This window comes from Suncus etruscus, chromosome 2 (genome assembly GCF_024139225.1).
Source record: "Suncus etruscus isolate mSunEtr1 chromosome 2, mSunEtr1.pri.cur, whole genome shotgun sequence".
Classification (NCBI taxonomy): domain Eukaryota; kingdom Metazoa; phylum Chordata; class Mammalia; order Eulipotyphla; family Soricidae; genus Suncus; species Suncus etruscus.
Window position 1 is genome coordinate 93,391,821 of NC_064849.1, and position 27,057 is coordinate 93,418,877.

A 27,057-nucleotide genomic window follows, 5' to 3' on the forward strand; every position below is an offset into this window, starting at 1 on the left:
GCCTGCAAATAAAGACGATCAGAGACCGGCTGCCTCTGATCTGCGGGTGTGCTGACTGGCCCCCCGCAGGGAGGCTTTCTGAGGCGCACCTCTGTGGGGTCTGACTGTTCTGCTTATTGAGAATGAAGAGATGAAACCCAGGTGAGTTATTTGGCAGCAGGGGTGCCGCTGTTTTTAATCAAAGCAAATAAAAAGACAATCTTTTTACTGAAAAGACGAAGCCTCAAGGCCTTTCACAGTCCACAAATGTGCTTGCCTTTACCAAACTTTGCTTTGGAAAGAAAGTGAGTGCTCTGAAAAAGCATCTATAGGACCCTAATTTCACACTAAAATCCCTGAATCATCCTGGCTCTGAATCAGAGAAAAAATAAAGGTGATTAGGGAGGTGCTGAGACCTAAGACCCCTTTTGGTACATACCCCTCTGAAGGCTGCATTCAACCCCGCTAAGCTGAGCCAGACAGATAAGACAGTGGGTAAGACACTGGCCTTGCATCTGGCCAACTTGGGTTCATGTCCTGGCCCCGTATATGGGGTACCTGCAGGCACCTCTGAAAAGTGGGATAGAAAAGAGTCAGAGCAGACAGATTTGAACAATTGGGGTCCCAGATGAATAACTTCCCAGGTAAAGTCTGCAGGTATCTACAGAGGGTGCCCAAGTCATGCCCATCTGTAGCCTGTAGTAGCAACCTATAGTTCACATCTGGAAAGGGCACAGGGGCTGGAAAGGATGTGCAGTGTCCTTGCTTGGATAGGCTGTGAAATCTCCACTGACCCTGAAAACAGGTCAGTTGGGGTCTCACTGGGGTCATTTCTGTGTCTCATGGTCTGCTTGACACATGCTATTCTTCTGCAGTGAGACCTCATGACTCACTGGGGTCTGGGCAAAGATCCTGTTTTCCTTTTCTAGCTCCAACCCTTAACTGGTATCTTCTATCATGATGGGTCCTTACCCTGGTGGGGTGGGGCCTGCCTGAGCTTTAACAATGACAATGTGGGTTGTCACCAACTCAGGAGGCTACCTTGAGTTACTCCTTTCTACACAGATCATTTTCAAAGAAAGGAAAACAGCCACTTGGAATGCAAGACACACCATTTCCCTCATTTCTCTCTCCATACAGGTACTGTGGAATGATGCCGGCAGGGAGAGCTAAGCATGGAAAGGCCCAGAGAGTGCCCTGAAGATAGTGAGAAAAGGACAGTGACCCCTGAGCCTACCCACTAAGTTCCTGCCCTTGATTAGGCTTTATCAGCCAGTGCTTTTCTTTCTGGTGGCTCTTCTTCTACACAAATAGCACCAGGGACTGGTGGGAGAGCCAGTGTGTACGGGAGAGTTTGCTAAAACAGATTTGCCTTGTAGGGAAGGAGCCTCCAATCCAGACCCTCACTATGATTTCCCAAAGCAGCTCCAGCTGGCTGAGTCTTCTTTAAGTGCCTAGAAATACTGGGAAGAAATGGTCAAAAGATACAAAGTCTTTGCAACCAGGTGAAGCTCAAGTTTTGCAGCACAGAGACAGGCTGCTGGAGCTCCAGACTCTCCAGGGTCCCAGAAAACATCTGCTCACTTGAGCTGGTTCTCTGCTATTGCCCATGACAAATAAGTAGCTGCAGAAACTCTAGAGATATTTATCAGCTCCCTGAGTCCCCACAATAGGAGATAAGCTGCCAATTAAGTATGGTAAACATGAGAAGAGACAGAAGTCAATAGGCTTCTTTTCCCAGATTCTAGACTGACCCCTGGAAACCCCAGAACCCAGAGGATTTGCAGGAAGTACACTGGGCCTAGTGCTGTAGGATTTCACCAGGCAGGGGCTGTGCAAGTGGGCATGTGTCTACATAACAAGAAACATCCTTCTGTAAAGGGTCCACACCCCAGGGCACCCCAAGACTCGGCCAATCTACTCGGGGTTCCCCTCAGGGCATCCTGCTTGGCTCCTACTCCATAGAGCAGATTCCAAAATGGCTCTAAACCTAGAGCAGCCCCCTGGGAACAGGGAAGAGGCCTCTGAGGACAATCAGAGCTGCCTTCTGCAAGATGGGGGAGCTATGGATCTGATAACAGAAGCTGGGGCTGGTATGGGACTTGCAACACCCCAACCTGTTTCAGCCCTGCTGTGCTGAAGGTCTCTCAGTTGGGGGTACTAGTTTGGTCACTGGACACCCATAAGCTTCTTTCTGAACCACGAAACGGCTAGTGGGGCAGGGAAGGGGGTTCCTGCCCTCCTGGCATCAACCCAAGTCCCCAGAGCACCCACCCCAGATCTCCCCAAGGCCCAGTTCTTTCAGAGGCCTGGCCCCTCACTATATCTTCAGCTCCTCATCTGCGGCTATGTGGATTTAATTCCCTACTTGTTGGCTTTGGTGCTCTGGGGACCCTCCGTGGTGGCAGGACCCCCTGTGCTATATAGGGCAAGAGTGCATTACAGCCAATCTGCTGCCATCTGGGGCCCTGCGGGTCAGGGAACACCTTGTCTCGGCGGTGTGAAGCTGCCCTAACTGGAGCATCACGAGCCAGAAAACCTGGCTCTCATCTGTCAGGGACCCGGAGCATGGAGCACTGTCAGGTGTCAAGGGTTCAAGTGACCTTCCCCACCCCCCTGAGCTGACAGGGAATCACTGTGGAGATGGAAGAGGGTGAGGGTGAGGGTGAGGGTGAGGGGTGTGTGTGTGTGTGTGTGTGTGTGTGTGTGTGTGTGTGTGTGAGAGAGAGAGAGAGAGAGAGAGAGAGACAGGGAATCACTGTGGAGATGGAGGGTGAGAGTGAGAGTGAGGGTGTGTGTGTGTGTGTGTGTGTGTGTGTGTGTGTGTGTGTGAGAGAGAGAGAGAGAGAGAGAGAGAGAGAGAGAGAGAGAGAGAGAGAGAGAGAGAGAGAGAGAGAGAGAGAGACAGGGAATCACTGTGGAGATGGAAGAGGGTGAGGGTGAGGGTGAGGGTGAGGGGTGTGTGTGTGTGTGTGTGTGTGTGTGTGTGTATGTGTGAGAGAGAGAGAGAGAGAGAGAGAGAGAGACAGGGAATCACTGTGGAGATGGAGGAGGGTGAGAGTGAGAGTGAGGGTGTGTGTGTGTAGCTAACATGTGAGCATCTGTGTGTGTGTGTGCAGCTGTGACATGTGAGAATTAGGGTGGCCTGGGGACACGGGTCCAAACAGGCACACGGGAGGAGTTGGGGACTCGGCTCAAGTTAGTTTTATTATAAAAATCACAGACAAGAATCTTAAGAAAGGGTGAACAGAGACAGACCAGGATCACGGTGAGGTCGGAACCCCGTTTTCTCTATACAGATACTAAAATTCCCAAGTGGAATATTATCCAATGTGAACCACATCATTTGCTTGTCCCGACAGCCCTGGCGGGAGAGAGGGGCTGATGTCCTATGCACGCAAAGGGCGCCCAGCTCAGGCCCCCTGAACACCCAGCCCAGGTCTCCTCGGCATGCAGCCCAGGCGCCCCCAGCAGCCAGCTCAGGGGCCCAGCCCAGGCATTACTCTGCTGCTGGCTCCTCCATGAGCAGCTGAGCCCACAGAGCATGTCCAGGGCAAAGGCAGGAGGCCAGACCACAGCTTCCTGGCCCGATGGAGCCGAGCGAACACTCATGGACCCTCGGGGCTGCTGCCCGGCTCCACTGATCCTTTCTGCGGTCCAGTCCAGAGACCTGACCCTCAGGTCAGCTCCGGAACCAAACCAAGGACGTTGTTCTGTTATTATAAAATGCCGTTCACCTGCAAGAGGTGACTAAAAGGACACTTTCTGCAGCAAAAAAGGGCAAAGTTCAAGTCCTTGTTGCCTGACCAAACCCGATACTGTGCCCCAGGACCCGGTGAGCTAGGCAGGTGGGTGCGGGCAGTGGCGCTGGGTAGGACAGGACAGGGTTCCAGGGCGTCGCCCGAGAGCAGCAGGCCTCTCTCCCTCTCCAACCTCCGTCTCGGAGTCATCCAGATACTTCTCTCCTGCTCAGCTGAGCTCTTCCGAACACAGGGAGCTCACCTCCTCCAAGCAGCCCACCACGGCCGGAGGCACACTGTGGGAGGTCTCTTGGCGCCAGGCCTCTAGGATCTTGGAGATTTCGGAGGGGTTGCTGGGGCTCAGGTCACACAGTGCATACACTGCAGCCAGCTGGATCCCCCATGGGATATCTGGAAAGGACAAGTGCAGGCTATTACTCTAGAAGGCACCTGATGCCCCAGAGCCACTGCTCTGAGAGGCCCTTCATAGGTATTCTTTAGTCTCATACCACATCAAACACACAGGGGGCAGCGAAGGCATGGGAGCCCCAAATGTCAGCTGCCACTCCTGCCTGGTGATGGGCTCCACCTACAGTGCTGGAAGGAGTCTCTGCCCAGGTTTGGGCTCTCAGGAAACAAGACCTTATAGCACTGGCAGAATAAGGAGCCCACGACTATCCACCCTGCTGCCCCCAGTGGGCTCCTGAGCCAGTCACCAAGCCTCCGGGCACGGAACTCACACAAGCAAAGAACAGTCCAGCCCTTCACGCATAGCCTTCCTGACAGTGCCCCACAAGGACGGGGCCATCCGGGCCAGCATCACTAGCACTGAGGAACAGCAGGACACAGCCCTGACACCATTGTCCCAACAGACAGGACAATAGGGAAGCCACACGGGGAACAGGAGGGAGTGATGATCCCTATGGGACCCAGGGCACTGTGGGCAACCATGAGTCACTGTGTGAGCAGGCGGAGGACGTGGGAGTTGCTGCTCCTGTCCAATGGGGTTCCCCAGGGTTGTGGTCAGCTCCACAACTGGCTTCAGGCCCAGCGCCATGTGCTGCTAGGTTTTGCTGAAACAAGGCCTCCTCCTGGCTGCCTGATACTCCCTGAGCCCTACAGTTCCAGAGCAGGGCAAAGCCACCTTTGGAAGCAGGTAAGGGTCACGGTCACCGCAACATGAAATGGAAGTGGCCATGCCAATTGCAGGCAGCAACTTCGTGTCAGACAGTCCCCACTCCCCATTTGGAACTGTAGGTCCCAGGGTCCGAGAAGGGGTATTTCTTCCACTAGATCTTACCTTCATCCCGGGCATGCTGGATGAACATGCCAATGACAGAGCTGATGTTCTTCACGGCGGTCGGGAACCCTTCCTTCAGCCCCAACTGGCCCAAGCGCCCTAGGGAAACACAGCGACAGCCGGGTGAAGGTGGGAGGTAGTGTGAGCTGCACTCTGGAGCCGGGACCTTTCAGACAGGCCCCAGGAAGCACCACGCACTCACATCAGACACATGGGAACATATACAGGCCGGCCCAGGGAGCTATCTGGGCCCAGTGCATGAACACATGGCCCAACGCATGAACATACATGCGTGAGCAAGCATCTCCCACAAGCACTGTCAATCTCCTTCGAGTAGGAGCATGGGGACCCCTTTTCACCATCTCACTCCTCGTGTTCCCACAGGGTCTCAGTAGACACTTAGTACTCACCCAGTATACCTCAAAGCACAGAAACGTCCTGCAGAGTGATGCAGTCCCCAAGGTCCCCACCGTCTCCCCAGCCCCCCCCGCTGTGCACGGCTCCCAGCTCTGCTCTCCTCCAGCCTCACATAATGGTAACACCACACTGCAGTCCGCACAGTTGTGGGGTCCAAGGCAACTCCATCCTTGTTTCTAAGGGACTATGGTCACACCTTTCCCAGTCACGCTCTGGGCTACTTCCCAGGGGTGTAATTGGGAGCAGCCATCTGACCCTGGGTCATTTTCCCCAAATAATTTGCTAAGGCCACAAATATAGTGAGACTGGAGGGTCCCCCGCATGCGTCCATGTCTGCGGGCCTCATCCCTTCACTCAGGGCCCAGCTCCAACCACAGGCTCTGAGGTGACAGCAGAGAATGTCTCATTCCCAGGCCACCTGCACCCTCACTGCAGATGCCCAGGCTCCCAGCAAAGCTGCATCAGGTAAAAAGGAATCTAAGGGCCAGAACGACAGCATAGCAGGGAGGGCATTTGCCTTGCATAATGCTGGCTGTGGTTCGATCCCTGGCAACCCTTATGGTCCTTGAGCCCCATCAGGAGTGATTCCTGAGAGTACAGCCAGGAGGAAACCTGAGCACCACCATGTGTGGCCCAAAACCCCGTTGCCACACAGAAATCAGCACTAAAATTCTGCTGCCCTCCCCTGATCCAAATTCCTCCTAGGACATCAGCCCTGTCCAGCCTTGCTGCAGAGGGCACTGCCCTGAGTGCTGGAAGTCCTCAGACACAAACAGCCACCACACTGACAGTCTTAAGCTGTAGAGAGTGGCTGTACCCGGATGCAAGGAACCAACTGGGGGACTAGGGCAAAGAGAAGCGATTCTGAGCATGAAAAGCCCCACAGGCTGCAGAGCCTGGGGGAGCTGACACTCAGGGGCAGAATGACAGCAACAGCCAACAGGAAGAGGCAACAGTCAGAGCCACTCCAGACCGGAACACATCCAGGGGCCTGAGGGGATAAACCTTGGTCCTGGGAGCCAATGAGACCTTGCAGGTCACGCAGAGCCATGCTTGCCACAGTGCATGGGTCCCTAATGTGGGCAAGAGTGGACACAGCACGAGCACCTAGAAACATGGTGCACAGGGGGGAACCGGACTCATGACTCAGAACACAGCAAGTCTAGAACAGGAACAAAGAGGGGACCACATTGGCCCTTCCCTGAGACAGAGACAGGGACAGGGACAGGCGTGTCTCACCAATGAGCCTGAGGATGGATGCAATAATGATGTCCGGGGTATAGGCGACGTTGGTGTGACCTTTCCTGTACTTGACCCACTTGTCCATCACAGGCCACAGCTCCTTGCTGGGGAGAAGAGCAGCAGTCAGAGAAATGGAGGCAGCACCTCACCTCATCTCGGGGTCAGACCCAGCAAAGCCCGGGAATGAGGACCAGCACAGCAGTGAGCTTGCTGTTTGGAGATCCACAGGTGATTGAATCAGAGGCCATGGAGACGGGGGCGAACCCCACCCCCAGTGAAGCCCAAGTACTGTGGCCCCAGTATAAGCTAGGCACATGGCGACCATCTGGCCCCCAGACCACCACCTCACAGTTTGCTTTTAATTAAGAAATAAACAAGCTCCATAGAAGAAGACAGGGCCCTTCTGAAAATGACCAGTTGTTGGGGCTTTTCTGAGCACTAGCTGCTGAAGTGGCCTGGAAATGCCACCACATCCCAGGACTGGGGACCTGCTTATCTGCCTGTGCTCTGCTCAAGGGACAAAGGCCCCTTCTGCTCTCATAAAGGCTGGGGAAATCTACGGTGGGGATGCACTCTGTAAACCCTCCCCCCAAGCTAATAAAGACTTCCTGATTGGGGGCCAGAACAACAGCACAATGGAGAGGGCGTTTGCCTTGCACATGGCCAACCTGGGTTCAATCCCGATATCCCATAGGGTCCCTGGAGCCTGCAAGGAGTGATCCCTCAGCACTGTTAGGTATAGCCCAAATCTCCCTCCAACAAAAAATTCCTGATGTGAGCTCTGATTCCATGCTTGTTACCCTGGACACACCAGAGACAAGTGGGATCCGTTGAGGGGAGGGGCAGGGGAGCTGGGGGTGTTTCATTGACTGGGCTCTTCCCCTGTGTGCATCTGTGTGCCTGGGTTGGAGTCGCACATTCATTCCACTGTCTTGCCTGAGTAGGGTGTGGATAGGGTGAGACAGCAGGGACAGGCCTAGGGAGCGGCCAATGGTCATCAAAGGGGGATTGGAGTGTATGGCCAGGACCCAGTGCTGGTTGTCAGGGCGCTACCTGCTATGCCCACCACACCTGATAATGTTGTCGTGCGTCCACACCCACTTCTGATGGCAGCAAAGTAGGTCGATGGCTAGGATGTGCTCCCAGGTGCTGGCGCTCAGGTCCTCACCAAACTTCTCACTGCACTGAAACTCAGTTTTGGGGCACAACTGGATGGTCAGGAGCAGTTTGGACACCATGAAGCCAACGTCCACAGGCGCGTTCTGTGAGAGAGGAAAGGGGGGGGGGGGCGGCGTCAGGCTGGGCACAGGGCCACGGGTGACTCTCACCAGAACAATCCAGGGGGTATGCGCGCCATATGTCTTCTCAGTAAGGCAAAGGAGAGAGGGGAGGGAGAGACAGAGGGAAGGAGAGGGAGAGAAGAGGAGGGAGAGGGAGAGAAGAGGAGGGAGGGAGAGAGACAGAGAGAGACAGACAGACAGGCAGGCAGGCAGGCAGGGAAGAGGGCAGGAGGAAAACTGAGGTGGCGGAAAGATGGAGTGTTAAAGGGTGCTGAACGCTGTATGACCAAACTGCAATCAGGAACATTTTGAATTAGATTTTGGGGTTGGGGCACACCAGCAGTGCTCAGATTACTCCTGTCCCCATGATCAGTAGTCACTGGTGGCAAGCTCGGGGAACCATATGGGATGTCGGGATGTCAGAAGGGACTGATGTTGCATGCAAGCTAAGTCTCTGTGCTTTCGCTCCGGCCCATATACCTGGTTGCCCTTAACCACCTTTAACCTTTCTACTATCTGAGCAGCCCTGAAGGAAGTGGTGAGGGCTCACCTTCTCCCAGTTGAGGAATGCTCGCAGGCAGTTAAGCACCTCGCCTTTCGCACGCTGCCGGGCGACCAGCTGCATGGCTTTGTTGATGACCGACTGGGAGATGAACACATCATGCCACATGTTGGCAATGAACAGTGTAAGCTTTTCGGACTCCGGGAAATCTACGAGAAGGAAGAAAAAGTCACGAACCGTTGTGTCTGATGGCAACACTAAAGCAGAAACCCAAAGGGAATTTGGTAACAGCGCCAGTACCAGGAAGAGCCTGGGTAGGGAGGGAGGGCTGGCTGAACGAAGTCTTCCCCACCCCTACCCCACCCCTGAACCCTCTCTTTGGGAAGCTGGAAACCCAATTGGTGGACACTGACTAGCATGCAGAGGGTCCTTAGCCTGTGTGTCCCCTGCTCGGGGTGACCCTGCAGCTATCTGGAGCAGTCAACGCATAGAACTTGGTGACTGAGGAGGGAAAAGGTCTGCAAGGGGCCCCCAGACATGGCTGCCTAAGGAGTAAGCTTGGGGGCCACACATAGCTGTGAACCTGCCTACTTGCATCTCCCATACTGCTCTAAAATTGGCTCCTGAGGGAGGGTCTGACCTGATGAGACATGTAATATGCTCCTGCCTGGCCCAGCCTCCTGGACCCTGGTCCCCATCTACCTGTATAGCCTTGAACATCCTCCCACTGAGCTGACATGGTCGAGGCCTCCAGACCCCACACCCACACACTGCACCCACAGCCCCAGGCACACCTTCCTTCAGGAGGCTGTAGCAGAAGAGACGTGCGCGTTCCAGGTCCCCCAACTGCCGGCACAGGCCCACATACACACGGCACAGGGCGTGCCTGCAGCTGGGCTCCACAGATGACTTCTGTGCTCTCAGTTCCAACAGGATCGACTGCAGCAGGGCCTCAGCCAGGTGCTGGGCAGACACGAGAGAAAGGGGGTGAGCAGCAGTCAGTGGGTACTGTGGTGGATGTGCCATGGCTCCCAGTCCCAGGGAAGCACCCACACTCCTGCAGTCCTCAAACCAGCACCCTAGGTATGCACTGAGATCACATGCTCATTGGACCCTTAACTAATGCCCCCTACCAACTTGTCTCAACTCAAGAAGATTCTGTTTTGGTGTGGGGGACCCTGACAAGCCCAGGGCGCACATGGCCTGCTGAGTGGCTGCAAATGGAACTACCCATAGCCCTTTGGAAAAAGAAACAAGGGTCCCGGTGCCCAGCCCAATTCACTCTTGGAAAACTCGGTCCTGGGAAGAAAGGCATGACAAGATGATATGATCAAAGCAGGGAGGGGGTGGTCCATATGAGGGCAGGGGCAGCAGGGAGGAGGACCCCAAGCAGATGTGGTCAGCAAGGTCAGTTAGGCTCTGGGGTGAATGTGCTCCCTGTAAACCCGACCCTGTACCTGCAGCATCTGGTTTACCCTGCTGTGCTGCTTCCTGAACCATTAGCCCTTCGAAGCCGCCAAGCCTAACTGGTGTGGGAATGAGCACATTTTCCAGGGCCCACTGCCCACCTTGCGCGTGGTACTGAACTCCAGGACCACCTCCTTCTCCTGGTCGCGCATGACAGGTCTCTTGGAGATGTTGCCCACATAGACATGGCTTCGGATGACGGGCAGCAGGTCGAAGGAGGCCTGGGCGAGCCTCTTCAGTGCATCTGCAATCGCTCCATCATGAGACTCTGCAGTGTCTTTGGATTTGGGGGCTACTGCCTGTGTGGCTGCAGGGTCAGGCTCCCCAGGGCCTCTGTCTTCCCCGGCGACAGGGTTGTCATAATCAGCGGAGGGTGGGGGCTGCCGGCGGTGGTTTTTGTGGGGTCCGGCGCCAGTGCTCCCAGACTCAGGCTCCGGGGAGCTGCCATCCAGCCGTAGCTTCTTGGCACTCCGAAGCGAGGTGGCCAGCAGCGCCCGCTTCCCTGCCATGCGGCCCCCAGCCTTCACAAAGGCCGTGGAGGTAGACGTGATGGTTTTGAAGCCTGAGAGGGTGCTGCCGGGTGCAGGGTGGTCCTGGCCGTCGGCAGGGCCTCGTGACAACTGAAGGTTGCCTTTGAGAATGTTGAGGGTGCGAGCTCGTGCAGATAGCTCGGGGTACATGGTGTCCAGGATCTTCACCGAGTTCTCCTGTGGACCTGCCCCAGAAGTGGTGTGGGCAGAGGTAGGGCCGGCAGCCAGGGGCGGCAGGCGACCGGGCACGGGTAGGGCATGCTTCGGCGTGGCCGCACAGAACTGCAGTGGGGACGCCAGAGCACGCTCTCCTGTGGTGGATTGGGTTCCAGGTATGGGAGATCCAGCAGGGGGCTCAGGTGCTTCTGACAATGGGGACAGCTGGCCGAGGGGCGAGGCGGGGCTAGAGCTGGAGATGAGGGGGGACACAGAACGGGAGGGCCGGGGCGGTGTGGCCACAAGGGGGGCGAGCAGTGGTGGCAGTGGGGGCCCCACCTCCTGCCGGATCTGGCTTAGCGTGTCCCCAGCAGCCCCATCGGCTGGCGTCGAAGTGTCTGCTGTGGCCAGGACTGGCTGTGCTGGTGCCCGTGGGGCTTTTGCAGGGCTCTTCTCCTCCGGGACATCACAGCCCCCAGAAGCCTCAGCCCTGCCTGTGATCTTCCCAGGCCTGCTGGACTGTTCCTGGCTGGTATTCCTGGCCCGGCCTTTAGTCTTGGTGGCCACCTCAAGTTTGGAGTTGAAGTAGGTGTGGTCAGATGCTGCTGTAGGGGCCTCGAAGTCCAAGTCATGGTCGAAAATCTCAGCGTTGATCCTGGTGCTCGGCCTCACGGGCCTGTTGCGAAGGCGGCTCTTGTCAAAGTTGGTAGTCTGGCCGCTGCTTGAGATCTCCTGGACGGCACTGGGTGGAGGAGCCGGGACCAGTTCAGGGGGTGCAGGTGGGGCATCCTCGGCAGGGGATGGGCAAGAACCAAGGTCCGCATTGGCATCCAGGTCCACATCCAATTCAGAGTCCAGGTCTGTGTCCGGCTTGGCATCGAGCTCAGTGTCAAGGCCCCCGGCTGGTGGACAGCACAGGAGCATCCGGTTGCTGCCTGGCAGCAGTGCAACTCCATTAATAATAGTCCAGTTGTCCCCCTTCTCAATGACAAGGTCCTGGTGGCCATCGAGCAGCACACTGATGACCTCCGACGTCACAGTGGAAATCTGGCACTGGAACATGGCCTCAGGTTCCGTCTCGGGGGCCTGACCAGTGCCTGTGCCCTGGGATCCCGCCGGTTCCAGGCGCGCCTCCTGCTGTGCCGGGCCAGATTGTCCGTCAGGTGAGCCCTGCAAGCTGGCAGCAGCTGATGCTGATTTGGATGCGGGTGTGGATTCCAGAGGAGAGTCTGGCACAGGCTTGGGTTCAGGCTTAGAATCCAACTTGGGCACTGGCTCCAACTCTGGCTCAGGGTGCAACTCGTGTTCTGGCTCGGGCTCCGGCTCAGGGTGCAACTCGTGTTCTGGATCGGGCTCGGGCTCAGGGTGTGGCTTGGACTCTGGCTCAGGGTCTGGCCCTTCCTCAGCTATTAACTGCTGGAGCATGTTGAGCAGCAGCAGGGTCCCGGCCTCACGAAGTGGGGAGCCCTCAGGGCCTGCTTGCAATTCACGCCCAAGCCTGGCCAGCACCTTGGCCAGTGTGTCCAGGGAGCTTGGCGACAGCTGACTGGAGAGCCTTGGGGCTGCCTCATCGCCTTCGGATGCTGGTAACTCCTCAGGTGGTTCCAGGCCTCCCCCGGCTTCCTCCAGAGCCACCACGGGCTCCTTGCTAGAACACTCAGATGCTGAGTCGGCACAGCTGCTGTCCCGCAGTCGACAGCCCTCCAGGAATAGCGCCACATCAGAGGTGGATAGTGAGTCGGCAGCAGCGGCCAGGCTGCAGTGCTGCAGGGCAGACATGAGGGCGCCCAGCTCCGGCCAGGGCCTGGCCTTGGCTGTACCTGGCACAGTCCCTGAGGTCTCAGGCTCAGGCTCCCCCTCGCTGCAGCTGGGCACCTCACTCTCCGCCTCTGTGTCCACCCCATCCTGTGGCTCCCGACGGCCCGTGTAGAGGCACGGCACCATGGGGAGGCTCTCGGAGTGTACGACAGTTTGGGGAGCCCCTGAAGTCCCACTTGACAGCAATGGTGAGGGCCCAGACTTACGGGGGCTCTGCCTGATGGCGCGGATTGGGGCAGGCAGCCTGCGGGGCCCCAGGGTCCCTCTGTGCTTATGTCCGGGGACATGATCGTAGGAAAGCGCCAGGATGCTACTGGCCAGGAAAAGTGAGCTGCCTGCAACTGAGGGTGCACTAGGGTCATCAAAGTCCAACTTCCTGCAGGTGCTGGAGACTTCAGGTGAGGTATGAGTGGTGGCCACCGCCTGCCTGGTCCTGAGGGCCACTCCATCTTTCTCTGTGGCCTGCAGCTCAGTCCTGGGCAGGGGGCCCACTGCTGTCAAGGGAGCATCCTCCTGAGGCAGTGTGGGGAGATCTGGGCGTGCCTGCTTGGTGATGACTGACACCTGGTTGGATGGCAGCGTGGTGGAGGCGACAGCTGCCCTGAAGTTCTCATCTGGAGAGATAGCAGCTGCCGGGGAAGGTAGGGGCCCATCTGTGTCTGGCAGTCCCCCTGCACGGCCCCTGCGTAGCACTGGGCTCTGGTGCCAAGACAAGAGCTGCAGCTGACCAAGGCCTTGCCCGCTGGGTGCTGGCTGACACGGGCTAGTCTTCAGAGGTCCTTGGGGAGACCGATAGACACGCTGCCCATCTGCAGGTGCCCTACTCAGTACTGATCGTGGAGGGGAGGGATCCTGGGTCTGGCCTGAGGTGACCACTGCAGGCTCTGCATCGCTCCGGCCTTCGCTGGGGGACACTCCAGAACCCGGCGTCAGAGCACTGGATGTCATTGTCTCGGGGTCACTCTCTCCTTCCAAGGACTCTAGCTGTGGATGGAACCTGGACTCAGAGAAAGGAGAGTCCATCGGGATGGGGACACTAGGCTCCTTCCCACACTGGAAGCCAGCAGGTGCTGAGGGCCGGGGAACCCCCCGATCACCTCCCGGCAAATGCTCAGATTCAGATGTGACTCTGGAGGCCAACATCCACTCCGCCGGCCGGGACTCCAATAGGTTGCCAAGGCTCCTCGGATGCAGGGGGGAACCCAGGATGGGCAGCCTGGGGAACTCTCCATCCCGGGGCCACAGGGGTGACCTCTCGGTCTGCACGGCTTTGTCCACCTCCCGCACAGTTCCCCGTAAGTCCGCCGGCCCCACGCATGGGGACTTTGAAGCAGAGGCCCAGGGCCGTTCCTGAGCGAAGGGGAAGGTGAGAGAAGGGGCACTCAGGGGGGCCGTGAAGGTCCCAAAGCCCACTGAGGGCACTGGGCTTCCCGCTGGTGTGCTCGGCGATGGAGAGCCCTCCTGTGCCCCAAGATTCTTTTCCTCCGGGGAGTCGTGGCCCTGGGCAGTGCTTAGGGCGGCGGCCCAGAGAGGTAGGGGCGAGGTGGAGTCATCTTCGGAAATGGTCTCTGGGGGGTTCCTGTGCAGGGCAGAGTCAGCGTCACTTGAATTTGCGTCATCTTCAAAGCAGGCCTCCTGAGAGATAAACAGGGACCAAGAGACAGAGAGAGAAGCTCTAGTGAGTGACGGGACCCACGGCTGAGCACAACTGCCATCAATCCTGTTGCCAAAGCGTGTCTGCCCCCAAGAGTTCCCTGTGCCCTATGGACATGCCCATCCAATAAACACCTCCATGCCCCAAACACCTGCAGATTTGTTCTGTCCTCTGGGCAGGGCCCAACACTGTGCCCCCGAGTCTGCAGGCCTGGATGAGGCTCTGAGAGACTCAGGTCCCAGGACGCACAGGACAGAAAACCAGTGACAGATCACAGCAGGGCCAACCCAAAAGGTGATGCCACCTGCCAATGCCCCGACATTACTCCCTCTCTCCCCCAGCCTGGTCTGAGTGTCAGGGCAACAGAGAGATGTGTGGCACTCACCGGCCCCAGCGGAGAAGTGAGTGAGCCCCAGGGCGGTAGGGACACAAGCGGCGGGGATGGCACGGGGGACAGGAGCGGGGGTGGCATTTTGAAGAAGTCCACAGCAGCCTGCAGGTCTTCATCCACCAGCTGTGCCCGCAGAGGACCCACACAGCTGCTCAGCTGCCCAGCATCTGGGGCCTCTTGGGAGAAGTTGCTCTCGATCTCCATGGACAGCTCAGCCAGGCAAGTGTGCACATCAGCCATCTTGTCTGTGCTGTCACCTGCTGCCCCACATGCTGGTGGTGTGGAGGTTCCCTGGGCAGGCTTATCTGTGGGAGAAGTGTGGCACCTGTGACAACTGTCTAAGAAACGAGAGCCACGCTGCGAGAGCCAAAGCCAAGGAGGTGCAAACACCTCGGGGTTAGTTCTCATCCGGGACACATCCAGCGGTGTCCAGTGGAGCAGCCCTGAGTCCCCATAAGGCCACACGGCTGTCAGCATGCTCCCTGTTGGTTCCCAACACCCCACTGCACAGCCAGGCCAGAGCAGGACCTGAGGAACAAGGCAGCTATAAGATACCTGCATTCCAGCAAAAGGAAGACAGAGCCATCTCCCTCCTCAGTGCCCTAGAGGAGCTGCACTGTGGGGAAGGCCAGGAAGCTCCCTAAGCCAGAGGCTGTGGATCTCAGGAAGGGGCAGAGAGCAGGGTGGCACCAGCTCCATCCTATACACCGGGAAACGCCACAGCTGGGGTCTTCATGGGGCTTCAAATAGACTCTAGGGCTCCAAACTCTAGGGGCCAAGACAGACACTGAAGACCTGAGTCCGACACTGGGGACTGCACACTGAGTCCTGGGAGCCAAATCAAATGCTAGGTTTCCTAGGTTGATTCCTGGGAGCTCCAGGCCAACAACTGGAGGCCTAAGACCAACATCTGGAAGCTGACTCACCTGTGGCACACCTGCCACCTTCATCAGGCAGTCTGTGTGCAGCGGTGTTGATGCAGAGCCAGAGCTCCTTCAGGAGAAGTTTCACTCTCCCTGCGAGAGAGATGGAGGATTAGTGATGTCCTTTCACCTTCCCATGAGAGACAGCAAGTCAGTGGTATAAACGTAAGGCATACCCATCCACTGAGATGCAACCACCCTACACTGTGGCTCCCTCTGCTTCAATGCCCTGCCCCAGTTCCCGCTCAGGAGGGCCGAGAAAGAAAACCAAGAACTGTTCCTTCATCCCTTCCTTCCCACTCCACAGAAGCTCTAACAGAGCTGTGCCTGTGCTAAAAGAGCCCCACAGATCTGTGCCTGTGCTAAAGGAGCCCCAAAACTCCTTCTCTTGGACCCCCAAGTCTCCCACTTCCAGCCAGAAACAAAAGTTCTCCCTGAAGCCAGCTTGTTTGGCTACAATGAGGAAATTAGGAAAGACCCTCATTAACTGGAACCTCCAATGCCCCCAAGGCTACCTCAGTCTCTCTCCTCAGTGCAGACTTCAGACAGGGCCCCTGGCCTAGCCATTCCTCAGGCACAGCATCATGCAGGCCGCCTTCTCTGTGCCCTGCCCACAGACACTAAGTCATTGCAGAAAATCCTGCCCAGAGGCCTCCTCTTAGAAATGTCCCTACATGGTCCCAGGGTGGATGAAGCCATGCACTGCTCCTTTACCCACATGAGCCCCACAAGGACCCACTGGCCAGGCACAGAGTAGGTATAGCACAGACACTCTACTTCCCAGGTTCCACTGTCCCCAATTCCTCCCCCTTCCAAAATGACACCAGGATCCCCTGGCATCACAGTACTCTTCCTATGTTTTTAAAGTACATGTTGGCACCAAGGAAATTTAATCAATTAGAATATTAAGTCGTCACCCAAGAAACCTAGACTAATGAAAAAGATAGAAGTCACATCTCTAGCTACTCTTTAGAAACAATAAGCCCCAACTAACTCACTGACATTCCCTCAAACAGCAAATGCTAATATCCACAAGGCTCTCATTGTAAAAAAAAAAAAAAAAAAAAAAAAAAACAGAAGTAAACAGGGCATGGCTACTTTGGAGTCTCCAGAACCCTCATAATGACAGCTAAGGATCACAGGTAGGAATTCCCCAATCACTGGAGGTAAGGGAGAGGAGTGAAAACAGAAATGTGTCACTTACTTTTATCGATGTTTCCGACAGCATCGCTTGATATCTGAGTCCCAATGTGTCTCAACTCTAGAAACACGTGGGAGAAAGTTAAGAGACGAACAGCGCAACAAAGCAGCGCCTTAGAAGCGAGCTGGGATGGACCCATAGACCAACTACTCACCCTTCTCGTCCTTCTGCTTGGAGAATTCATCAAGTATTTCCTATGCAAATACAATAAAACATGTAGGGCTAGGGTGGTGGCAAAGGGGATGATCATGATCATGAGCAGAGCAGGGGCTGGGCCACACCCTTTGGGGCAGGGACAGGAACTAGAACTAGCCCTCCACGAGCAGAGTGGGTCCTATAGTACCTGTGACTTTTTAAATTCCTTTTCCAGAATTTTCTTCTCATTTCTCAGTTGCTTAGATTCCTGGATGTGCTTGAATGCGGTCTCTGGAGAGAAAAACAAGAGGAAAGGAAAAGACTCAACGTCTAATCTCTTTCCATTTCCTTCCGTGAAACTTCATAAACTCACAGATCACTCCAGATGTATTTCCTCTGATAGGCAGAACTACAGGAAATAATGATTTTTTTATTTGTTTTCGGTTTGGGAGCCACACCCGAGATGCTGGGGATTGAACCCAAGTTAGCCACATGAAGAGTAAACATCCTTCCCATTATGCTTTATCTATGACCCACACTTTTGATTTAAATTATCATCTATTCAGTCATAGACCTGGCATAGACTGAAAATTTGCCCCCACTTCACAGTGAAAGAGTTCCTCAGGCTAGAGCATTCTAGCGTTCCCTCTAGCTGGACTTGGACAAACCAGCTTCTCTGTGAGCCGCAAATACTGCTCCTCCTCCAGACTCTCCTCCTGAGCCCAGTTGCGGTGGCTAGGACTGATGAGTGATTGGTTGTTCTCCCCTTGAGCTCTTTCCTAGGTTTTTATATCTTTGGGAAAAAAAATTTAAGGCATCTTTTGATCTTTGAGGCACTCCCAGAGGCACTCAGGGGGTTACTCCTGGCAGATTTGGAAGAACATATGGGTTGCCAGAGTTTGCACCCGGGTTGGTCAGTCACAAGCAAGGCAAATACCCCACCGATATGATATGCTATCGCTGCAGCCCCTCTGGCAAATTCTTGAGGCCATTTTAAGAAGCACCAAATTGTTCAAATCAATTAAGGATCAAGCCAATACTGATAAGTCCTAGACATTATCGTGTGTGAAAATGAAACTGCCCCCTTTCATGATTCTCCCACCGAGTCTAGACTATGCAGCAGCCCCAGAGAACCGAGGTTCCACCTTCTGCCGAAGGGTGGATGGATCTATCACACCCTACGAGTACCGGGAGTGTCCCATCCTCTTCAAATACAGTGGGCCACCAGCTCGCCAAGGCAGGGGACACTCTTGGTGCTCAGTCATAGACCAGCAGGAAATGAGGACTTTTCTCTACACTAAGAAATGTGCAGAGAAAGGGGGCGCAACAGCAAGTATCACAACAACCTCTCCTACACGTGCCTGGAATTTTGCTTCACGCTCTGAAAAATGCCTGTTCTTCGAGGCACAGAACCCAGAGCGTAGCTGTGTGTGAGGGGGCGGGGAGGGCCAAGGCAGATTGGACATCGAGGAGGAGAGGAGGGAGCAGCCAAGCAGGACCCCCGTGCCCCCAACTACCTGAAGCCAGAAACACAGGAACAAAAACCGGAGTGATGGTCAGCACTATTTGGGGAGCCTGAGCGAATACAGGATGCAGGTAAGCAGGAACAGAGAGGAAGGCCCTGGGCAGGGAAGGGACAGACACTCCACAGGAGTGTCACAGGACCCCAACTAGCCACAGGCCCCAGTGCCAGGAGGAGGAAGCTTTGCTCCCAACCATGTCTCGGGAAACACTCGAGAAACTCCTGCTTCCGGTGCTTGTCTCCGGACGGAGTCTGGCCACGCTCAACCAGGCCTGTTGCTGGCTGAGAGGAGGATGGGGATTGGGGGGGGGGGGGGGGAGGCAGTGATGTGCTGCTACCCCAGGTCTGGGACAGGCAAGCAGACTGGGATGTACAATTACCTTCCAATTTCTTCACCTTGGCCTCAAGTTTCTTCTTCCTGGAGGACAACAGGAGAAAATGGGAAAATAAGAAGGAACAGTAAACATGTGTAGAACACTGTGTGAAAGGTGCTTTCATTTCCGAAGTCACCAAGGTTTAAGGGCTAGGAGGGAAGGTGGGAAGGTGTAGGTTCTGAACACAGCTGCCCTGTTTCACAACTCCACAAGGTTCCCCAAGTTTGCTGGGTGCAGCTCAGATATCTTAGCCATGCTGGTCTAACGATACTCACCTGGAACCACTGTGAGCCTGCTTGAGTGTCAATGATCTCTGGGAGTTCTCTAGGACCACCCCCCACCCCCCAAGCCCAAGGATAAAACAATGCCCCAGGTTTCAAAAACAAGGTGCCACACTCCGATGACTCTGTGACTCCTGTCACCCTCTGGCTCTGCGTGACCTTCCACACGCCATTTGGGCTCACCCCCACCCTGCACACACACTCTGGCATCCTTCTCTGAGGAAGGCATTTAGAAGGTCCCCTTCTCAAGATGCAGAAACAGAGGCTGGGAGACTGACCGTGGGGGGCTGAGTGCCCCAGCCCAACATGGACAATCCCGACAGGAGCTCACAGGATCACCAACACTGAGCATCCACCCCGCCTCCAGGTGGGCCCACTCACTCTGCGTCACTCCTCAGACACTCCTCCTTAACCCGAGCATATTCCTGATGCATGTCCTGGTACAGCTTAAGAGAACTCTACAAGGGAAAATGCTTGGTCAGTTGCAGTGCCTGGCCATCACCGGTCTCTTAAGTCTACTCCCCGTCCCTGGGTGTCTCTAATAGCATCTGTTTCCTCTGTTGATGCAAAAAAGTCTCTTGCCCCGATTAGCGGTTGGTGAAAGAGGACCCACTGGGGCAAGGAGGTGACTCAAAATACCTTTTTCTCCTCTAGCTCGGCTTTAAGCATCTGTTCCATCTGGTGATGCAAGGTGCTGTTCTCTCTGCAAAGGGCAGCATGAGCATTAGAGCAGTACTAGAGGACCTACACTCAATTTCTATGCTGAAACCAAACAAGGAAGCAAAAGTTTTCCCTGTAAATAGTCCTGCCAGTTATACCAACACGCCCCTTGTGTGCTTTTTCTTTTTCTCTAGCACTGACCTCCAATACCGTGATAGGATTCTGTGTTTTAAAAAGCCATTTAAAGATGAGAGATTTTCTGATGCACGGGGAAATAGCCTAACGAAGACTCTTGCTACACAACTTGACACTTTTACTGTGACCACTTTCACTGTGACTCAGGCCTGTCCACTCAAATTAAATGACAGGCAACTCCATGGTTCGAAGACCACATTTTACCTTATTTTAGGGGCTAACCGTCATCAGAGTCTCAAACACAACCAAACTGGTTTGTTTGTTTCAAGTCCCCACAACCAGTAACCTCATGAAGGAGTCAGATCCACAGGAAGGACCATTAGTTATCAGCTACATTCCAGCCCTACAAAGCCAGTCCCAGCCCCACACAACCAGTCCCATCCAGAAACCCAAGGCAAGACAGCAAGGCCACAAGTGACAGAGCCCACTTGATGGCCTGACTATACCGAGAGAACAGCTCTTTTAGTTTTGATCTTGAGCTTCCCAGCATCATTCTACGGTGTGGGCCAAACTCACACTCCCTCTGCATCGATCTGAAAATCTACCCCAAATCAAGACTAAAGCCAGTGGCTTACCTTCTGGCAAACTGCAGCTGTGAAACTGGTTAAGGAAAACTGGAAGAAAGCATAAAGGGATAGGGCAGGGCAGACAACATCTGGAACTACTACTGCAAAAATAAAGTATACACACATACATAAAAGCAAAAAAATAAAGAAAATATTGGAGTCGTTTATACACTGACACATGTCTAAGGACGCAACTATCCAGTCACCTGTGTCCATGTAACGGCCAAGTACCCGTTCTTGAGAAAATGCTACTCAAAGTTCCTTTGACATCACAATGATAAACCTTCCCTGAGTCACTCCAATTTACTAAATACATTCCCAAAGTCACCATCTCTAGGACTGCTCAATGGGTCTATAGCCTCCAGCCAGCACGTAGACTTCTCAGGGCCCAGCTATAGCACACAACTTCCATGACAGTGTCTCTGAAGGAAAGGAAACCGACCCACAAATCTTGGTAACTCAACCACACTCTCTGCCTCCCAGAAAATGGAATGGAGTGGGGGAGTGCAGTAGACATTGAAGAATTCTCCGATCTGGAGCAACATCAGTCTGTAAGTTGCCCAGGATTGCCACCTCAGGGATTTCTCTAGGGTAAACACAAATGCATTCTATTTTGTTCATATAAACTAACTTGGATATCGAAGCCAGAGCTGATGAAGACAACACAGAGACAGACTGTTAACCAAAGAGTAGCATGGGCTTTTTGGAAATCATTCCACTAATCTGGATCTTAAGAAGTTCGTAAACTGGGAGATGACTCAAGTCACGATGCCCTGCTAGATCCGTGCTGCAACTAGTGAGGTGTGGGGCCGGAGCCTTTCTCTCCAAAGTACCCAAGCCTCAACTACATGCCCTCGGAACTTAACTGAGAGTCCCCCCAACTGAGCTACACAAAATAAAAACTATTATCTTAACATTTCTCAGAGTCAAAGATGCTACTCTTGCCTCTTGTGATAATAGTCTGACAGAATTAATAATTAAATAAAGACACCAAAAATGGTCAGTGGCCAAAATTATCGTGCAAAATATTCAGCTACTAAAAACAGGTGTAAAGGCTCAGATGTGGTGTGAGAGAATGTGATGGGCCAGGATGGTCCCCACACAAGCACTTGCAAACTGCAGGCTGCAGAAAGCACCTTGCGCAGCCTTGTCTCAAAGGTGAAACTAAGGCCCAAATAGCCAAGCACATAAATCGGGTTCGTTTTAGGGGAGACCAAATGCGGACAGATGCCATCATGAAGCAGGGAAGGGCACAGCCACAAAAGACCTTCCACATGATAATGTTCATGGACACCACCTACACTTGAGTCACCCACAGTGAGTGAGCACCCCAGGGGCCCAAAATCTCCCACAGACAAGAGTGTCCTGCACCCTCGGGTCCCACAAATTCCCTCAGGGAGTCAGCACACTGGTTACTCCCTTGCAGCTCTTATTTTAAAGACCCAGAAACAGCTTCAGAGTGTCCCATTTAATGTGGTGGCCGGCTCTGTCCCTTGGTCAGTCGGTCAGTGAGTGAGCCAGTGGGAATGGCTTCAGCATCCCCAGGTGTTAGCACCTTGAGCAAACCAACACTGTTGGCAAAACAAAGTGGACAGAGCTGGGTCTGCCTGGGAGATAGTGGGGAACAGTCATTCTGAGCCCTGATGTTGGGGGGGGGGGGGGCGCCGTGCTGGCAACTTTCCAAGGACAACAGGGAAATCACCAGCTAACTTTCAAACAATGACACAGGTCACAGGAAAGAGGAAGCAGGAAAGGATATCATCACATTTCTTCTGATACTCTGTTAACAAGTTACTGCAACAAAGAAAAACAAAAAAAGGAGGTTACTTTTTTTTTTTTTTTGGTTTTTGGGCCAGACCCAGTGACACTCAGGGGTTACTCTTGGCTATGTTTTCAGAAACTGCTCCTGGCTTGGGAACCAATTGGGACACAAGGCATCGAACCAGGTCTGTCCTGGGTCAGACTTGAAACAAACACTTGAAAGGCAAACACCCTACCACCCTACCACTGTGCCATCACTCCAACCCCGAGGTTACTTTTTAAAAGAGAAAAGGAAACTATTTAAATGATTCAAAATCTGCAGGCTCCCATCCTCTCTTTCTCTTCAACAACAGTATATCCTGAATTAAACACCAATAAAGGTATCCTACATGAATTAGGCACCAAAAAGTGTATCCAGCATTCATTATGCATGTTATACACATACAGATACATGCTCAGCTATAAACAACTTCCTTAATTCCTCAATTCCACGATGCTAAGTGAGAGCTGCACTTATAATCTGTCTGTTCAAAATTATCTTATTTAGCTTCCAACTCATTGGTTGGCCAGTGCAGCACTGCGTGGACCATGGGTGTCGGGTGCCCAGATAGAATGAGAAAACAGCTCGGGTGGAGGATACTGGCATCTATCCCAGGCCCCCAGGCGGAAGGCTTGGTCAACCCCTGAATGCGCACTCACTCTGTATTGATGATTTTTTTCTTCAAGGTTAATGCATCAACATATTCATTCAAATTCTGAAAGAAAAAAGTTATCTCTTTAGTAAAGCTTAGCCACAAGGGCAAACATTCCTAGAATGTTCCTAGAATATGAGGTAGAACAAAGGAAGTAAGGATGTAAGCGCCCTTCCCCCACTAGTGCTCCTCTTTTCCCTTTGCAATAAAGGCAGGAACTTCCTTTCCAACATCAATGGCATCTTCCCTCTCAACAAGACCAACACTGTGAGACCATCACCCAAACAGCAGTGAATCTTCACCGACAGTCACCCCCAAATAGGCTTTTTTCATAATTCGAATGATGGGGAGAAGTTAACATGGACATTCCCAGGAATCTGCTTTTCTCTGCAGTACGATGAGTGACTGATTCACAGAAACAGTCCCCACATTTCGGTGTGGCATGGAGCACAGCTTCCACTGCACCCCAGGAATGCCACCTGCACCGTTAGGGACTGCTGCTGGAAGTGTCAGACAGACCTGGGCCAAGCCTTCTTACAAATGTAGCTCCACACCAAATGCCCAAGTGCTGCTGCCCCATGTGCTGCTGCCCACGGGTGGGTTGGTGGGTGACTGAGCACTGGCACCGCCACCATGTGGTGTGGAGGCTCATCAAGCCTGGGCACAGGCAGGCCTCTGGAAGCAGTTGAGCAGAGACAGTGGAGTCCAAAGCTACGTGGGGGTGACCTATCTAGCCTTGGGACTGTTGTGAGTGAGTGAATGAGTGAGTGAGTGAGTGAGTGAGTGAGTGAGTGAGTGAGTGAGTGAGTGAGTGTGTGTGTGTGTGTGTGTGTGTGTGTCCAAAGCTACGTGGGGGTGACCTATCTAGCCTTGGGACTGTTGTGAGTGAGTGAATGAGTGAGTGAGTGAGTGAGTGAGTGTGTGTGTGTGTGTGTGTGTGTGTGTGTGTGTGTGTGTGTGTGTGTGTGTAACTGTTAGGACAATGTGTGTGTATCTTCCTTGGATGTTTTCTACCTATCGATAACCCTGTCACAGAAAACACTCAAACCCACTGCCCCAACTTATAGAAGCAAGTAAAAACATTCAGAAACTGGAACTGAATTTAAAAAAGGTAAAATGAAAGACTGCAGAGTCAACAAGGTCAGAACCAAATACAGAAGTGAGGAGAGGGTCAGCATTGTGCCCCAAGGAAATTGACAATGGTCACTAAGGACAGGGACGCTCCTGAAAAAGCCAGAACTGGTGCAAGGGGTTGCCAGGCTAGAGTACACCAGCCGATGGCCAAAATACAAGCCCCAAACCATCTCACCCAAGACACACGTGCAAAACAGCAAAGCCCAACAAAGTCTAGTGAACCCTGGACACGCAGTCAGATCAGCTCCAGTTTGATGCATAAAGCAAAGACAAGCAGAGATTGGCTACTTTGTAACTGCATAGAATTGCACAATAATATAGCTGGGGCTGCTGTGGATTTAAATTAGGATTATCCTTCAAGGGAGTTTATCCCAATCTTCTGGTTAGCACTGCTTCTTCTAAAGCCCAGCTATGCACATGGTCCAGACACACCCAGAGATTCAAAAAGACAGATACACACACACACAGGCGCACAGGCGCGCACACCCGCGTGCGCACACACACACACACACACACACACACAACCTCAACTCACTCCCACACAGCCCAGTTCACACATGGCCCAGCTCACAGATGGCCCATTCCCGCCTGCAGGACACAAACCACTTTGTCCTGGAAGTCGCAGGAACAAGCCCAAGAGCACAGAGCACCCTGCCACAAGGCCCACCCCTTAGCACCCAGAGCCCTGACTGGCAGAGGTGGCACAGAAGGGACCTCAAGACTAGTGTTGGGGACGGAGCTGTGGTGCAGCGGTAGGACGCTTGCCTTGCACACAGCTAAACTAGGATGGACCACGGTTTAATCCCCCGGAGTTCCATATGTTCCCCCAAGCCAGGAGTGATTTCTGAGCGCATAGCCAGGAGCAACTCCTGAGCAGAGTGCGGCCCAGATAACAACAACAAAAAAAAGAGGTGGGGGAGGGCGGTCTAGTGCTCCTTCCTTCAAGACATGGTGGATTGTTGAGAGCCTTAAAGGCTGGAAGATGCCCCCAAAACTATGGGCCTGGTTAGGAGCTCTAGGCCCAGCGGGGGCCCCAGTCTCTGTAGTGTGCAGGTTAAGAGTACTACTGCCTGAGACGCCCAGCTCAACCAGAGCAGGTCTTCGAAGAGTCTTTCTTACTTAGCTTCAAGAAACCCCCTACGCGCCTCACCCTATCAGCTTGTGCCTGTATTCTGGTGTCCTCCAGCAGAGGCTATGTGAAGGACACAACCTACTTAAGACCTCAGGGCGTTTCCCTCTGTTCCCCCTAGAGTTGGCCCACTTCTCCCCATTCCCCCAACTTCATGAAAACCAGCACAGGTCAGGGTGCAGTCTGGGCTCTAACACCCTGAGTCTCCCCTCCATCCCACTCAGTTCTACCCGGGCTACGCCTCCCTTCCCAGCACAAAGAACAGAAGACCCGATATCGCTGGGAGGCACAGCGAGACAAGATAACGGGACAGCAAAGAGGTCTGCAAGATCCACTGCCCCGGAATCTCCCACACCCGCACCAGATACTTCTGACCCGCACGAACAACTGAATTCCCAGGGTCCATGGGTGAGCGTGCACGGTCCCCACCGGGCACTGGATACCACCAGCGCGTGCACCTTAAATTCCTGCAAGAGACAAGCAAGTCCCAGAATCCCACCAGGAACCCAGATTAAAAAAAAAAAACAACAACCTAGGGGGGGGCATGCACAGAAACATTCCGGGGGTCGCTCTGCTGCAAGGCGGAGGGCGGTGCAACCCCGGAGCATCAGACACCCATAAATCTCAGATTTCAGATTTCCATCAATTTCCCCCTCCAAGAGAAACGTCAGGCCCGGCAGGAAGCCCCAAAGCCTTGCCTTAGGAGACACCCCCCAATCCTTGACGCACAGCCTGGACATCCAGCACCCCCAAAAGAAACAGTGGCTGGGCCCCACGGGGGAGCCAAGGAAGCGAACCCCCAAAGCCGGCGCGCGGGAAAAAGGGGGCGTAAGAATGCGGGGTGCGGTGGAGCCCGGCCCTCAGCCCTACCCACCAGCTCGGCCCTACCCGGCCCTGCCCGGCCCAGGGAGACGCGCACCTGCTGCAAGGGCGCACAGCCCTGGCACCGCGACAGCCCCGCCGCCGTCCCGGGCGCCGCCGAGTGCGTCTCGCCCGGCATCATGGTGCGGCCGCCGGGCCCGCGGAACCCTGAGCGCGCTTCAGGGATCCGCGGCCCTGCCCAGCCCTGGCTGACGCCGTCGGGGCCGCCGCCGGCCAGGCCGCTCCCCGCTGGGGCCGGGCGGGTCCATCCGTGCTCACAGGTCCCCGAAGGGGCGGCGAAGGGCGCTCGCAGCTCTGCAGCGGCCAGGGCTCGAAGAAAACGCTACTCGGAGCGGTCCCGAGCGCGACGCGAGCCAGCCAGGACCCCGCCCCGCCCGGCCTCACCCGCCCCTCGACGCGGCTCGGGCTGCCCAACGAACTGCCTGATCGGAAAGGAGCGAGGAACCGCGTCATTGAGACAGCATAGAGCATCTAAAAAGTCAAACTATGCATAATAAATCTTTTAAATCTCTGTCTTATTCCGTTCTTACTATTAATCCTCATGCTATTTTTGACTTCCTTTAAGAAAGGCAGTGAAGGACACCTAAATTCCCCTCAAGGAGTAATCGGGCCCACTTCGATGACGTCACTCGGGCGCCGGTTGGCCCCGAAGGCCCCGCCTGGGATCGGCTTGCCGTCCTGGGACCGGGAGGCTGCAGAACTACAACTCCCGGCAGCACGCGCGCCCCAGCCCCACCTCGCTCCGGCCACGCTAGGCAGCTGACCCTGCGACCGAGTCACGCTTCTTCCCAGACTGGGACTTCCCTCCTTTGAGCTCCGGGCCAGCTGCTCCGGCTCCATCCTACAGGCCCGTCCGCGGAGACCCCTACCGGGTTCTGCCCGCAGAACCTAGCCGACCTGGGCTTCCACTCGACCCACGTGCCCTTGTGCAAACTTCTGGGACTGATCTGTCCTGGTCTTGCTTGCAGTGACAGGCAGAAATCAGATCCTGCACCTCTTGGCTCGAGTCCCCGGTTTTTTGTTTGTTTTTTGGTTTGGTTTGGTTTTGGTTTTGGTTTTGGGGCCCACACCCGGCTGTAATAGGAATTACGCCTGGCTCTGCGCTCAGAAATTAACTCCTGAAAGG

General features: G+C 54.5%; 1 protein-coding gene across 1 annotated transcript; it reads right to left on the minus strand.

The window, feature by feature from the left end:
• Positions 1–3,177: 3,177 nt before the first annotated feature.
• On the minus strand, positions 3,178–26,246 carry ICE1 (interactor of little elongation complex ELL subunit 1). The gene is made up of 19 exons (XM_049767898.1): positions 25,969–26,246; positions 22,794–22,849; positions 22,099–22,127; positions 20,343–20,367; positions 19,552–19,615; positions 19,294–19,370; positions 18,638–18,675; positions 16,944–17,026; positions 16,755–16,794; positions 16,604–16,660; positions 15,403–15,492; positions 14,471–14,781; positions 10,029–14,066; positions 9,255–9,423; positions 8,509–8,669; positions 7,750–7,940; positions 6,676–6,782; positions 5,020–5,118; positions 3,178–4,130 (listed from the first exon to the last, which is right to left on the minus strand). Exons 1-19 carry the CDS (start codon positions 26,050–26,052, stop codon positions 3,949–3,951), a joined length of 5,901 nt encoding a protein of 1,966 aa, XP_049623855.1. The 5' UTR covers positions 26,053–26,246; the 3' UTR covers positions 3,178–3,948.
• Positions 26,247–27,057: the final 811 nt, after the last annotated feature.